We start from the raw sequence: 13,515 nt of genomic DNA, 5'->3' as shown, positions 1-13,515 counted from the left end.
CCAACACATAGCTTAGAAAAAACGTTCAGGTGTCAAAAATATTGAACGAGAATACTGAGAAAGTATTCTGCCTTTTACTACTCCTCTCAGGTACTGAGGCCCACCTTAACACTGCTGCTCATTCTAGGAGCTTGCACCCTAATTAGCAGCTAGGATTCATATGAGTGCTAAATACCTACGTGGTCATGGCTTCAGTGACTGTCCAGGGTTAGCCTTCCCTTGCTGAGCATTTTTCTTGAAGCAATATTTGTATTCAGATCTGATCAGATAATTTACCACCTTCTGTTGGTCATTTTACTTCTCTGGTGACTTGTGATTATTCTTGCCCCCAAGTCTGGCAGGTGTTCCCTACCATGTCTTTTGGGAATATTTTTCTTATCTTTCTACTGACATTGCCAAATAACAATTGGCTGTAATTAGCCATGCAGATTATAGAAAACTGGGAAGGAATTTGATTGAATTATTAACTATAAACTGTAAATTAATTTTGTGTGTATGTGAAATGCACCTGTTTTTTCTCTACTTCTTCTAGGTTAAAATTCAACAAACATGGTGTGTTGCGGGTAGAAGGTTTCTTAACTCCAAACAAGTATGACAGTGAAGCAATTGGCTTGTGGTTGCCTATAAACAAAAACGTGGTGGGGATCGATTTGGACACAGCAAAGTATATCCTGGCCAACATTGGAGACCACTTCTGTCAAATGGTGATTTCTGAAAAGGAAGCTATGTCAACTATTGAGCCACACAGTAAGAGCATCTCTTAGTGGGTAGGATTTTTGAGTCCAGCTTGATTTTTGTTCCTGAATGACACCTAAGTCCTAATTGCTTAGGTTTCATTTTCTAAACCCCAAAGTTTAGATGACTTTGGCATAATGAGGTTGTATTTTTCCTTTTGTAACAGATTTTACCTGTTAGTTTCATCAGAGCCAGTTACCTATGAGGGGGGGCGGGGGACGGGGCGGGCGGGGGGGCGGGGTTTACTTGGGGGTGATTACCAAAGGAGTAGAGCTCCGTTTTAGTTAGGAAAGGTAAAGATGAGGCGGTTTTGGAATTTGCACAATGATCAGCAGTGTGGGCTTACCAAAAGGGGTTGAGGCCTCAGGATGGTTTACTTTAAGACAAAGGTTCTTAATTATGAATACATTGCAAAGAAAATTACAATAGACAGGTTCTACCCAATACCTGCTGAATCAGTCTGGGGTGCTGGGTCTCAGTAATGAGAATGGAACAAACTCGGATGAAAATGATTCTGTTAGAGGCAAGGTTTTAAGGAAATAGGTGGAGGTTCCATATGGTTGTGTGCAGGTGGCCTCCACTCTCACATTCATCAGGCAGCCCAATGAACCTTAGGAATCAATCAGTGTGGGTGACACATTAGAGCCAGAGCGCCTTCATAACATGTCAGGGTATGACATCTGGGAGGACAACACACCTTTGTCTGTCCATGTCCCTCTGTAAAACAGAGGTATCCAGCCAGAAGCACCAAGGGGCATCTGTCTGTTAAGTCTCAATTTTCTTCCATCATTTTTCTTTCCCAAGTGGTTGAGAGTTGCAAGTGAAACCTTTCCATTCCTCTGGTGGGTAGCTTTTCAGACTTTGCATAGGCCAACAGTTCTCAACCTGTGGGTCGCGACCTCTTTGGGGGGTCGAATGACCCTTTCACAGGGGTCGCCTAAGACCATCGGAAAACACATATATAATTACATATTGTTTTTGTGATTAATCACTATGCTTTAATTATGTTCAATTTGTAACAATGAAACTGGGGATCACCACAACATGAGGAACTGTATTAAAGGGTCACGGCATTAGGAAGGTTGAGAGCCACTGGCATAGGCAAATAATGTTTCAATGCAAGCATCTACCCATACAGCCTTAAGATTTTTAGTTGTAGGTACCAGAAACTAGCTGAAGCTAGCTTAAGAATGAAAATAATTTATTGGACAGGTATTGACACTATTGCATCTCAGAGCCCAAGGAATGGGGCATTCCCCGGAGCAGGAATTCAGGTGGGGAGATGCAATTGTGAGCCTTGGGACAGCCAAAGTCGTGCTGAAGAGAAGAGCAGCTTTAGAATCACTCTATTCTGTTTGGGTAGCAGAGACTCTAATAAAGAATCTTGTGTTCTCGTAATCTTCTATTTAAGGCATGTGATGATGGTTTTCTCTTTTCGGTAGAGATACAAAGTGCCTTTATGTACATTTAAGTAAAAGTAGTAGATTTAAAGAAAAAAATTTTAAGTGATCTAGGACAGTGGTCACCAACCAGTGGTCTGCGGACCACTGGTGGTCCGTGAGGTCTGAAAGATTGGCAACTGCTGATCTAGAAGGTGGCATATAATGATCGAAATATAGAAACACTTATTTGGAACATATTAGTACTTCATTCCCAAATCATCAGGGCTGTTTAAAGCAACTGATGTTTTTTCTTTACTGTAGGTGAGTCATCTGGAAAATGCATTTTTTTTTTCATACAGAAATAGGCATAATTAAGAAACTCTGTCCTTGAAGATTTAAATGTGATTAACCTTTCCTCTTTGTTTGTTTGAGTCTTCTGTTCCATTTTACTTCCTCTAACCAGCTGGTCAGTTGGAGAGAGGAACTCGCTTTGAGTGATACTGAAAGATGCCACAAGATGTTCCCAGAGGGATTACTCTTATCCTGAGATTAGGAGGCTGAGCTCAACGTTTATACTTTTACTTTGTCTTTTCAGTGACAAAAAATCATTAAATGGTGGCTCAGAGATCCAAGAATGTTCTCTAATAAAACAGTCTAATGCAAGTGACCAAAGTGAAGTTCATAAAATCTCATTTACAAAATGCTTAAAGCTCTGTGTATTATACAGTGAGTTATTGCATTATAATGAAATGGCAGAAGTTCATTCAGCAATTGGATTAATTCAGTGCAAAATGAAGTTGGTCATTTGCATTGTGGTCAGTCTGAAGAATGAGTAAATTAACCACAAACTGGACTTGGGAAGTGGGAAATGCTCTCCATAGAACAAGCATGTGGCAGTATTGATCCAGTCTTGTTCAGGAGAGGGAGACACACAGAAAAGAGTGTTCTGATCAGCAGACATTGGGCTTTTGTCTGACCCAGAAAATGTCCTTTCTCTGCTTATACTCCTTGAAACTTTCTAATACTTGATTTGATCATCTGATCTGGCATTTCTGCGTAAGTGGGGAGTGGGTTATATGTCCTGCCCATTTCTGGAAGGCCCTTCCCCCATTATCAGGGCTTGGCCATTGGAATGGGAAATGGTACTTTGTAGAATTCTGGATTATGCCTTAACTAGAGGCCTGGTGCACGAAATCCTGCACGGGTGGGGTCTGGCTGGCCCATTCCGATGAGGACCCATTGGGCTGGGCCTGCGTGGGGGAGGGGCTGTGGGCGGTTGGCCAGCTGCCTTGCCCCCAATCGGGGTGTTGGGGGCCGATCGACGGCTGGGCCAGACAGGGGCATTGGCCAGGGGTGGGGGGTGGGGTGCAATCAGGGCCCAGATCAGGCTGGTTGGCTGCCGCAGTGTGCATCATAGCTACCAGTCATTCTGGTTGTTCTGCCATTCCGGTCACTGGGCTTTTATATATATAGATCTGTTGGATATTTTGGTTAGTATGAGTCAGACTATTGTGCCCCCGCTAAATTAATGTGCATCTCCCTCCCGTTTCCCTAAGCAGCCTGGGGTTTTTAATGGGCAGTCTGTGGATTCAGGACATCTGTGACTAACCTGAGATTATGTCAAATGTTGCGTTTGTGTATCTGAGTCAATTTGTTTTTCCTTTGGAGAAAGCATGGTCCATGCTGCCTTCAGATTCTCAAAGGGCCTCATGACCCTAAACATGAAGAACCACTGTGGTGTGATACCTGTGTCTGAACTCCAGTGTAACCGCTACTATTTTCTTTTTTTATTGATTTATTCAGTGGCACTTAACCCACATCAGTGGTATACAGAGCTCATTGAAGGGTGGGAGGGCAGGGGTATAGAGCCTGAGTATCTCCTAGGGGGTAAAACTGCACCCCCCAACTGTTTATGGTGTGAAGAGGCCTGTTGGTGGGCTGGAGTTAAGATGGGCTCTGGCCGAAACCGGTTTGGCTCAGTGGATAGAGCGTCAGCCTGCGGACTGAAAGGTCCCAGGTTCGATTCCGGTCAAGGGCATGTACCTTGGTTGCGGGCATATTCCCAGTAGGAGATGTGCAGGAGGCAGCTGATCGATGTTTCTCTCTCATCGATGTTTCTAACTCTCTATCTCTCTACCTTCCTCTCTGTAAAAAATCAATAAAATATATTTAAAAAAAAAAAAAAAAAAAGATGGGCTCTGGGTGTTGAACCGAACTAATGGGAACTCCAGTCAGAGGGAGGAGTAATATCACCTCCCTTCCCCTTCAAGTTATATTTCATAAGCCCTCTTCTCCCAAGACTAAGTGATTTATTGATTTTTGTAGGACAGGTTGCTTGGAAGCGAGCTGTCAGAGGTGTTCGAGAAATGTGCGATGTGTGTGACACCACCATCTTCAACCTGCACTGGGTGTGTCCTCGGTGTGGGTTTGGAGTGTGTGTGGATTGCTACCGGATGAAGAGGAAAAATTTCCAGCAGGGTGAGGATTGACTTGATTCTCCTCCAGACCCCTTAACACCCTTAGATTAATCCTTTTATTGGTTAGTGGTGATGGATTCCTGAGGTATTTGGGGCCAGAGTCCATGAGATCAGTTACTACAAATCAGTTATTTACAGGTTCTGCCTACAAGACTTTCTCTTGGATAAGGTGTGTGAAGAGTCAAATCCATGAACCAGAGAACCTGATGCCTACACAGATCATCCCTGGAAAAGGTATTTTACATGGTGTAATGATTTCCCCCCCACCTTATTTTGGTTAGCTCAAAGGTGATTTAATTTTACTTTGTATAGTATATTATATGCTAACTTTATTTTAGAGTGTACCATAAATTGTCCAGAAATTTGTAAAATAATGTCCCCAAAACTTTGTGATTAAGGTCTTGTAAATAGTTTTGTGGAAGGAAAGGAAATGGTACATTTGGGGGAAGGCATACTTAGCAGGATGAAAAGGAGGACTTGTAAGCACCATGTTAAAAAAATAGTCATCCTGCCAGAAACGTCAACTTCTGCTTTGTGATGTTGAGATGGAAAATACGTGACATCCATGTTCAGATGTTTGCCTGTGCCCTTTTTTTAGCCCTCTATGAAGTTGGAGACATTGTTCATTCTGTAAGAGCAAAATGGGGAATCAAGGCAAATTGTCCCTGTTCAAACAGGCAATTCAAACTCTTTTCCAAGCCAGCCTCAAAGGAAGACATAAAACAGGTATTACTGTTGATGCTAGATTCACCATCCGTATTGCTGTCTGTCTGCTTTCAAATAACCCAAGGATTTCTGTATATTTGAAAGGAATATGGGGACACTGTGGAAAGAGAATTCATGTTTCATGTGCCACTTCATAGACCCATTCTCACTTTTCACATTACTATCATGGAACTTATAGTAGGTTTTTAATTTTTGTTTCTTGAAAAAGCAAAAAACTCTTCTATTATAGTCTACCTAATAAGTTACTATCGAATTTATATGGGTTTTTAAAAACTTCTCATACTTTTCAGAGTTAAAGAGATTCAGATAAGCTCTAAAATGTTTTAAATTACTAAGTATATTTTACCTGTAATGTATGTGAAGAGTTGAAGGAAATATTGAAATTAATCTTTATGTACCCATACTCAACATAAAAAATGTACATTTTCTTGGTGCTGATGCTCTTCCTAGAGACATACCCTTCATCTCCACCATCACATCCTCCCTCCCCCATCTTCCTCCCTCTCCCTCAGCCCATTCCATATTGTGTTTAAGTAATCAGAGTTTTTTACATTTACATAAAAGGCAGCATGGGTAGAAGAGTTGTGATTCTGGAGTCAGAACTAAATTTGAATTTTTTCCCCCTGCCACTTTCTAGTTGCATAACTTTGGCTCAAATTAACTGGTTTATATGGGCTTCAGCTTCCTCATCAGTAATCCTATATAATAAAAGCATAATATGCAAATCAACCGAACAGTGGAACTGCCGGTTGGCAGGTGGCGCCAGGCCAGCCAAGGTGCGTGTCAGCAGGCAGAGGGAGGAGACGGAGATGGGGGCAGGGGGCCTGTCCCCTGATCAGCCTTCCAGGTTGCCTCCCACAGAGGGAGGCCAGACTGTGGCTATGCACGTTCCAGGAGGGGGCCTAAGCAGTCAGTCAGACATCCCCTGAGGAATCCCGGACTGCAAGAGGGCACAGGCCAGGCTGAGGGAACCCCCACCCCCACCCCCAGTGCACAGATTTTTGTGCACTGGGCCTCTGGTCGAGGAATAATGAACAATACCAGTAATTGGACATCACAGAATCATATCACATGTAAAGGGAGGGCTGAGATCAAACAGGAATTTGACTCTCCTTTTCCTCCTCTGTGTATGTATGTATAACTTCCCCAGTTGAGCTGTCAAGGCAGATTTTTAAGTAACAGAAAGATAAGTGGTGTGGTCTTTCCAGGTTTTTTTCTTCTCAGTTTGTTCGACTTCTTTTAAGAGATGATCACTTCATTTAAAAGCCCATTCCACTATGCTAAATCAAGGGCGTTTTCTCTACTTCCTGTTTCCTTCTGAAATCACAGCTGTACCTTTCCTACCCTGCCTCCTGTACTCATTTATTCAGCAACCCTGTTTTGAGCGTCTATTCCAGATACTAGGATGAGTTCACTGGGGAGATTGGCACAAACTGGTCATTTGAAAGCAACACGGGGTAGCCCTAACTGGTTTGGCTCAGTGAATAGAGTGTCAGCCTGCGGGCTGAAGGGTCCCAGGTTCGATTCCAGTCAAGGGCACATGCCTGGGTTGCAGGCTTGATCCCCAGTAGGGGGACATGTAGGAGGCAGCCAATCAATGATTCTCTCGCATGATTGATGTTTCTATCTCTCTTTCCCTCTCCCTTTCTCTCTGAAATCAATAAAGATATATTTTTAAAAAAAAATAAAGCAACATGGTAGATGGAGCGCTAAGGATATGTATAAGTGTGAGGTGGGAGATAAAGGGCTGTGGGTGGAATATTTTGCTATATTTACATTCTTAGCATATCTTTTTTTAAAAATATATTTTATTGATTTTTTTACAGAGAGGAAGGGAGAGGGATAGAGAGTTAGAAACATCGATGAGAGAGAAGCATCGATCAGCTGCCTCCTGCATACCCCCTACGGGGGATGTGCCTGCAACCAAGGAACATGCCCTTGACCGGAATTGAACCTGAGACGCTTCAGTCCCCGGGCTGACGCTCTATCCAGTGAGCCAAACTGGCTAGGGCTTCTTAGCATATCTTAATGTTTCACTAGTGATACATAAAAGCTAAAAAATTAAAGGCTCCCCTACCTTATAGTTCTGTTCTGTTATTGCAAGATTACTGCAGCCATGGTGATGTCTAGGGCTGTTACTGGGCTTTGTTCTGGGTATTTGTCTCTCTTACTGGTGAGCTGGTAGGGAGAAGATAAGAAAAGGAAAACTTAATTTTTCAGCTTGTGTAAAATTCTCCTTTTGTACTCAGATTTCCTTAGCTGGAGAAAAACCGAATCTTGGAACCATGCTCCAACAGAACCCCTCAGTGGTGGAGCCAGTGGCCATGGGTGGGGGAGCCGCCTCCAAGCCGGCCAGCAGCATCAAGCCAGCCTGTCCAGGCAGCACTTCTCCTTTAAACTGGCTGGCAGACCTGACAGGTGGAAATGTCAACAAGGAAAATAAGGGTGAGCGTTCCCTCCTTTCCTATGGGTTCCTGGGAACTGTAGTCCATTTGGGGAGGGACTGGGCAGCCTTAGCTGCTGTGAGAACAGAGTAGTTAGAGGTCTTGTAGAAGGGAAAGTGGTTCCCTATAGTCACCGTGAGGCCTGACACACGTGCAAATGTTTCCAAAATGCAGCACCAGCAAGGACAGCTACTGCTGCTGATAGACGGCAAGTTAGGTGGAGATTGAGACTTTTTTGCCTTCCTATTCTTATCCTATATACAGATCTTGTTTTGTCTAATGTTCAGTGTTCTGGCTTCAGTTTTATTTTTCTTTATCTGTGCTTTTTCATCTATGCTTGATGATAGTGTAAAGAATATGGCCTTGGGAATCAGGTAGTTAGATTAGAAATTTACATGATTCTGCTTTCTGTTTATGTTAAAAGAAAGAAAAATTGCAGGTCAATTTCTTTCATGTAAAGATCCTAAACAAAATTTAAGTGGATAGAATTCAGTACTATCAATAAAGGACTTATACAGCATGAACAAGGGCATCAGAAATGCAGGTGTAGTTTAACATTCAAAAAGTACAAGAAAAATTATGAGACAAAAGTAGGAAAATTCAATACTTTTTCATGATTTTTTTAAATCTTAGAAACAGAAGGGAATATCTATAATAATAAAAGTGTAATATACTAATTAGACCGGACGTCCTTCTGAATGAAGTGGGGGCTGCAAGGGAAGTCGGGTTCCTGGGTGCCAGAGGGAAGCCAGTGCCGGCAGCTGGGGGAAGGAAGGCCTACTCTTGCACAAATTTCATGCATCAGGCCTCTAGGACTTACTATAATGAGCTTCTACAATAAAACTGACATCAATCATCATAAATAGTGATTGAATTTTTTTAATTGGTTGAATAGGTTTTTTTTACAGTGTTCCTCTGTGTTCAGGAAAGAGACAAGCATACCTGATATCACTATTTTATTAAACATTGTGCTGGAAATCCTGGCTATTGCATTAAGGCAAACAAGAAGATATTAGAATTGGAAAGAAAGAGATAAAGCTGTTGATATCTGCAGACAATCTAATCATACATGTGAAAAATCAAAAAGCATATATTTAATAAACATTCCTGTCATGGTTGCTAGTTACATTGTTAATTTATAAAAATCAATTGTATTTTGTATACCAGGAACAAACAAATAGAAAACAGAAGTTTAAAAAATACCATTTAGCCTCCCCTCCTCCTCCCTCCTTCTCAGGAGCACCCTCTTGTCTTCTCTCCTTCTTTCCCCACAGGCGTGCATCTCCTAAACTCTAAGCGTCCCTGCAAGGCTTGCAACCAGGGCAGCAATGGGCAGTGGCAGTTTATCCTGGGCAAACCCCCTGAGCCTGTTCCCAAGGCCCCCCTTTCTCTGACTTATTAGTGAGCCAAAGCAGACCAGCCTAGGCTCATTTCCCCAGCTCTTCCTTGTTTTATTGTCTCCAGCTTTAATAAATGTCCTCTAAAACTCAAAAAAATATATATGCATCATTTACCATGTATCCCCTGGAATTGGATCTTTGTTATTTATTTATTTATTTATTTATTTATTTATTTATTTTTAATTTTGTTTTATTGCTTAAAGTATTACAAAGAGTATTTTTTTTAATATATTTTATTGATTTTTTACAGAGAGGAAGGGAGAGAGATAGAGAGTTAGAAACATCGATGAGAGAGAAACATCGATCAGCTGCCTCCTGCACATCTCCTACTGGGGATATGCCCGCAACCCAGGTACATGCCCTTGACCGGAATCGAACCTGGGACCCTTCAGTCCGCAGGCTGACGCTCTATCCACTGAGCCAAACCGGTTTCGGCGGATCTTTGTTATTTAATACCAGTTGGGAATCCTTGTCTAAATAATGTCATTAGTATTTATCCTGTTAAGTTTTTTTGTTCTAATAAATGAAAACAGGTTCCAAAGTAATTTTAATAGAGGACTACTAAGAGATTTTATTTCAGAATGCTTTTCCATTTGGATGTTTTTTATTTTTAGAAAAACAACCAATGATGCCAACTTTAAAGAATGAAATCAAATGCCTTCCACCCCTGCCTCCTTTGAGCAAGTCCAGCACAGTCCTCCATACCTTTAACAGCACGATTTTGACACCTGTAAGCAACAACAGTTCTGGTTTCCTCCGAAATCTCTTGAATTCCTCTACGGGAAAGGTATGCGTTTGTTTTGCTGTTTGTACTCCGCCTAGTAAAGGTGAATAGATGAGACTAGAAAAATTGAAACAGAAAGTAGAAATGAACCCTATGCTTTTCTTCATGGGTACAGAAGGCTGTGTGATTGGCAGGTGGGCTTCACGGGGTTATAGTACTGGGCTGGGCAATTTTCTCCTGTTATGCTTTCTCTTATACCCACTTCTGTGAGTTGTGATGTCAAGGGGGGAAGGAGACTTACCTTTTCGTCTTGGGGTCCTGGCTTGGACTGTTTTCTGGATATGTGATGTATACTTGTCCTACCACTATAGGAATGAGTTTTTGATGGTAGGGAATGACATTTAAGACTTGTATTCTTTCTCAAATTCAGACAGAAAATGGACTCAAGAATACACCAAAAATCCTTGATGACATCTTTGCCTCTTTAGTGCAAAATAAGAATTCCTCTGATTTATCTAAGAGGCCTCAAGGACTGACGATCAAGCCCAGCATTCTGGGCTTTGACACTCCACATTACTGGCTGTGTGACAATCGCTTACTATGCTTGCAAGATCCCAATAACAAGAGCAACTGGAATGTGTTTAGGGAGTGCTGGAAACAAGGGCAGGTAAGAGGGTCCTCTGCTCCCCCAGCCCAGTTCAGATCCCCCGTCTTGGTACCTTTGGCAGACTCTGACATCCCTCACCCCTTCTACCACCCCTCTCCCCAATTAGAAGTAGTATATACTTTATCTCCTGTTTTTGTGCTTTATTATTTAGGGTGAATGTTATTAAGGCAGAGTAGTATGGCTTGTGAGGTTCTGATTGCTTCTGACTAGTCATTGAATTTTTTGTTGTTAATCCTCACCTGAGGTTATGTTTTCATTGATTTTGAAAAGGGGAAGGGAAGGGGAAAGACACACAGAGAGAAACATCGATGAGAGAGAGAGACATCGATTGGTTGCCCTCCCGCACATGCTCTGACTGGGGCTGAGGATCCAGCCTGCAATTGAAGTACATGCCCTTGACCGGAATTGAACCCAGACCCTTTAGTCCTTGGGACAACGCTCTATCCACTGAGCCAAACTGGATTTTTGATGAGAGCGCCAGGACTCAGTTATTCTTGTGTGATAAATCTCAACAGAAGTGGAGTATGACAAGGAGGCTTATGGGATTTGGGGGATTAGACAAACTATGACAATCATGAGTCCCTCTTTCATGAATTAAAACCTTGTGCTGAAGGCAGTTTTAGGTGGACCAGAGCCGGGTGGTTCATCTTGTAATTGATGTGTAGTCTCCCAAGGGGTCTGCTTTACAGGGCAGCACTGCTCCATCTTAAGTGTTTTTTTTTAAGTTTTTTTTAAATTCTTGTCCAAGGGTTTTTTTTTCCATTGCTTTTTTTCAGAGAGAGTAGAAAGGAGAGTAGGAGGAAGAGATAGAGGGAGAGAGAGAGAGAGAGAGAGAGAGAGAGAGAGAGAGAGAGAGAGAGAGAGAGAGAGAACACGATGTGAGAGAGACACATTGACTGGTTGCCTCCCACTTGCACCCCAACCGAGGGCAGAGAGACTGAGCCCACAACCCAGGTACATACCCTTGACCAGGAATCAAACCCAAGACCCTTCAGTCCTTCAGTGCCGGGCCGATACCCTAACCACGAGACACACTAGCCAGTGCGCTGCATCTTAAGTTTTGGTTGATGGTTTAGGAGAGAATGGCTGTGTACACCTGCACCTCTGCTTTCTTGTTTTGGTTTGGTTTTCTGAATCTTTGGCTTTTCTTCTGGGCTAAATGGAGTCCTCACGAAAGGAATACTTTCCTCTTGGACAAGGCTAGGAAATTGCCATACAGAAAAAATGCATATATTTAACAAAAAAATTCTAAAAATTTTTTTTCAATCCTGTGTACTAAGATTTGCTCATGATGACATTAACAGACTGAATTTAGACCAAGACCATGAATAACATAATTTCTTTTAATTGAACTGATTGTCAATATTTTAGTCAGATTTCACAAAGTTCAGGATTTCTGGCTTGTCTTAGATAACTAAAGGACTTGGCAACCTCAGGTCTAGATTCCTGCCTAGCAACAACAGGTTGGAAGCCAGTGGCTGTGCCCTCTGTAGACCGGACTCTCCTGCTGGCCTTTGTCTTACCACATCTTCTGCCTGCCCTGAGCCTTGGCACTGGTAGTCTGTGAATACTGGGAGTGGAGTCCTTGCCCCTAGAACAGTGGTCGGCAAACTGCGGCTCGCGAGCCATATGCGACTCTAGCCCCTTGAGTGTGGCTCTTCCACAAAATACCGACTCTGCGCATGGGCCATGAAGTTTCAATTGCACTGTACATGTGCGCCTGCACGTGGTATTTTGTGGAAGAGCCACACTCAAGGGGCCAAAGAGCCGCATGTGGCTCGCGAGCCGCAGTTTGCCAACCACTGCCCTAGAAGCTTACTGAGGTTGTTTGAGAGCAAGGGATGTGTGGAACAGATGAGTGATGAAGACAGGAAATGTTGTGGGAGCTCAGAAGTGTAAGCTGGCACTTTGGGATCTGAGATAAGATGACCTATAGAGACCAAGCCAGTAGCTGCCACAGGTGTGGGGTCAGAGCAGGAGGAGTTCAAACTAAAGTCTTCGTTCTCTTCTTTAGCCAGTGATGGTGTCAGGAGTGCATCACAAACTGAACACTGAACTTTGGAAACCTGAATCCTTCAGGAAAGAATTTGGAGGTCAGGAAGTCGACCTAGTTAATTGCAGGACCAATGAAATCATCACAGGAGCCACAGTAGGAGATTTCTGGGATGGATTTGAAGATGTTCCAAGTATGTATTAAAGACCTTTCAGGGGTGTTGAGGGTTTGAAAGGAGGGGCACAGGAAGAGCAGGATTCTGAGACACTTTGGTGGCAACAACAGCATTTTCCAGGATTTAAAGTTTAAAATTAGTGTCTTCTCTTCCCATTTCTTTTTCAAAGTTTATGTTTTTGAACTGAGACAAGTTCATTTTGTAGTTTCTGTCCTTCAGGTGCTTCCACTTGTGCCCAGCAGGAGGGTACCACAAAGCCAGGGCTATGACTCGAGGCTGGTGGTTGTGTGTGTCTCACCTTCATCTATCTTTTTTTTAAAAAAATATATATTTTTTATTGATTTTTTTTAAAGAGAGGAAGGGAGAGGGATAAAGAGTTAGAAACATCAATGGGAGAGAAACATTGATCAGCTGCCTCCTGCACGCCCCCTACTGGGGATGTGCCCGCAACCAAGGTACATGCCCTTGACCAGAATCGAACCTGGGACCTTTCAGTCCGCAGGCCAGCGCTCTATCCACTGAGCAAAACCGGTTAGGGCTATCTTTTTTTTTTTTTTTAATTATTATTGTTTAATAAGTTAAATAGACCTGAAGGTGCCAGGGAATGTGAATTCATTTCATACAGGGTCTCCTGGTCACTGTCTACTCCATGTGGGTGAGCAGGGATTGTCGCAATAAGAAGGCTAGCGTGGCCTGTGCTGAGGTGGCCCTTTCTGTGATTGGCCAATCAGTAAACTGTTTCCAAGACATGAAGTGCACACTGGGCCCTGTGGTTTCCATCAGCACAGCAGT

General features: G+C 42.8%; 1 protein-coding gene across 6 annotated transcripts in view; it reads left to right on the top strand.

Annotated features, from left to right (window-relative positions):
- The window catches only part of KDM3A (lysine demethylase 3A), a 60,932-nt gene that overhangs the window by 32,238 nt on the left and 15,179 nt on the right, over positions 1-13,515 (top strand). For 4 of the 6 annotated variants that reach the window (XM_059659227.1, XM_059659228.1, XM_059659226.1 and 1 more), the window contains 8 exons: positions 533-747; positions 4,443-4,595; positions 4,733-4,828; positions 5,193-5,320; positions 7,570-7,765; positions 9,779-9,951; positions 10,319-10,555; positions 12,570-12,741. In XM_059659227.1, the coding sequence (XP_059515210.1) occupies positions 533-747; positions 4,443-4,595; positions 4,733-4,828; positions 5,193-5,320; positions 7,570-7,765; positions 9,779-9,951; positions 10,319-10,555; positions 12,570-12,741 (1,370 nt within the window). The remainder of the gene's footprint in view (positions 1-532; positions 748-4,442; positions 4,596-4,732; positions 4,829-5,192; positions 5,321-7,569; positions 7,766-9,778; positions 9,952-10,318; positions 10,556-12,569; positions 12,742-13,515) is intronic. The other 2 variants (XM_059659230.1, XM_059659229.1) reach the window with 2 other exon arrangements.

Source organism: Myotis daubentonii, chromosome 12, assembly GCF_963259705.1.
Source record: "Myotis daubentonii chromosome 12, mMyoDau2.1, whole genome shotgun sequence".
NCBI classification, from domain to species: Eukaryota; Metazoa; Chordata; class Mammalia; order Chiroptera; family Vespertilionidae; genus Myotis; species Myotis daubentonii.
This window is presented reverse-complemented; position numbering and strand designations above follow the sequence as displayed.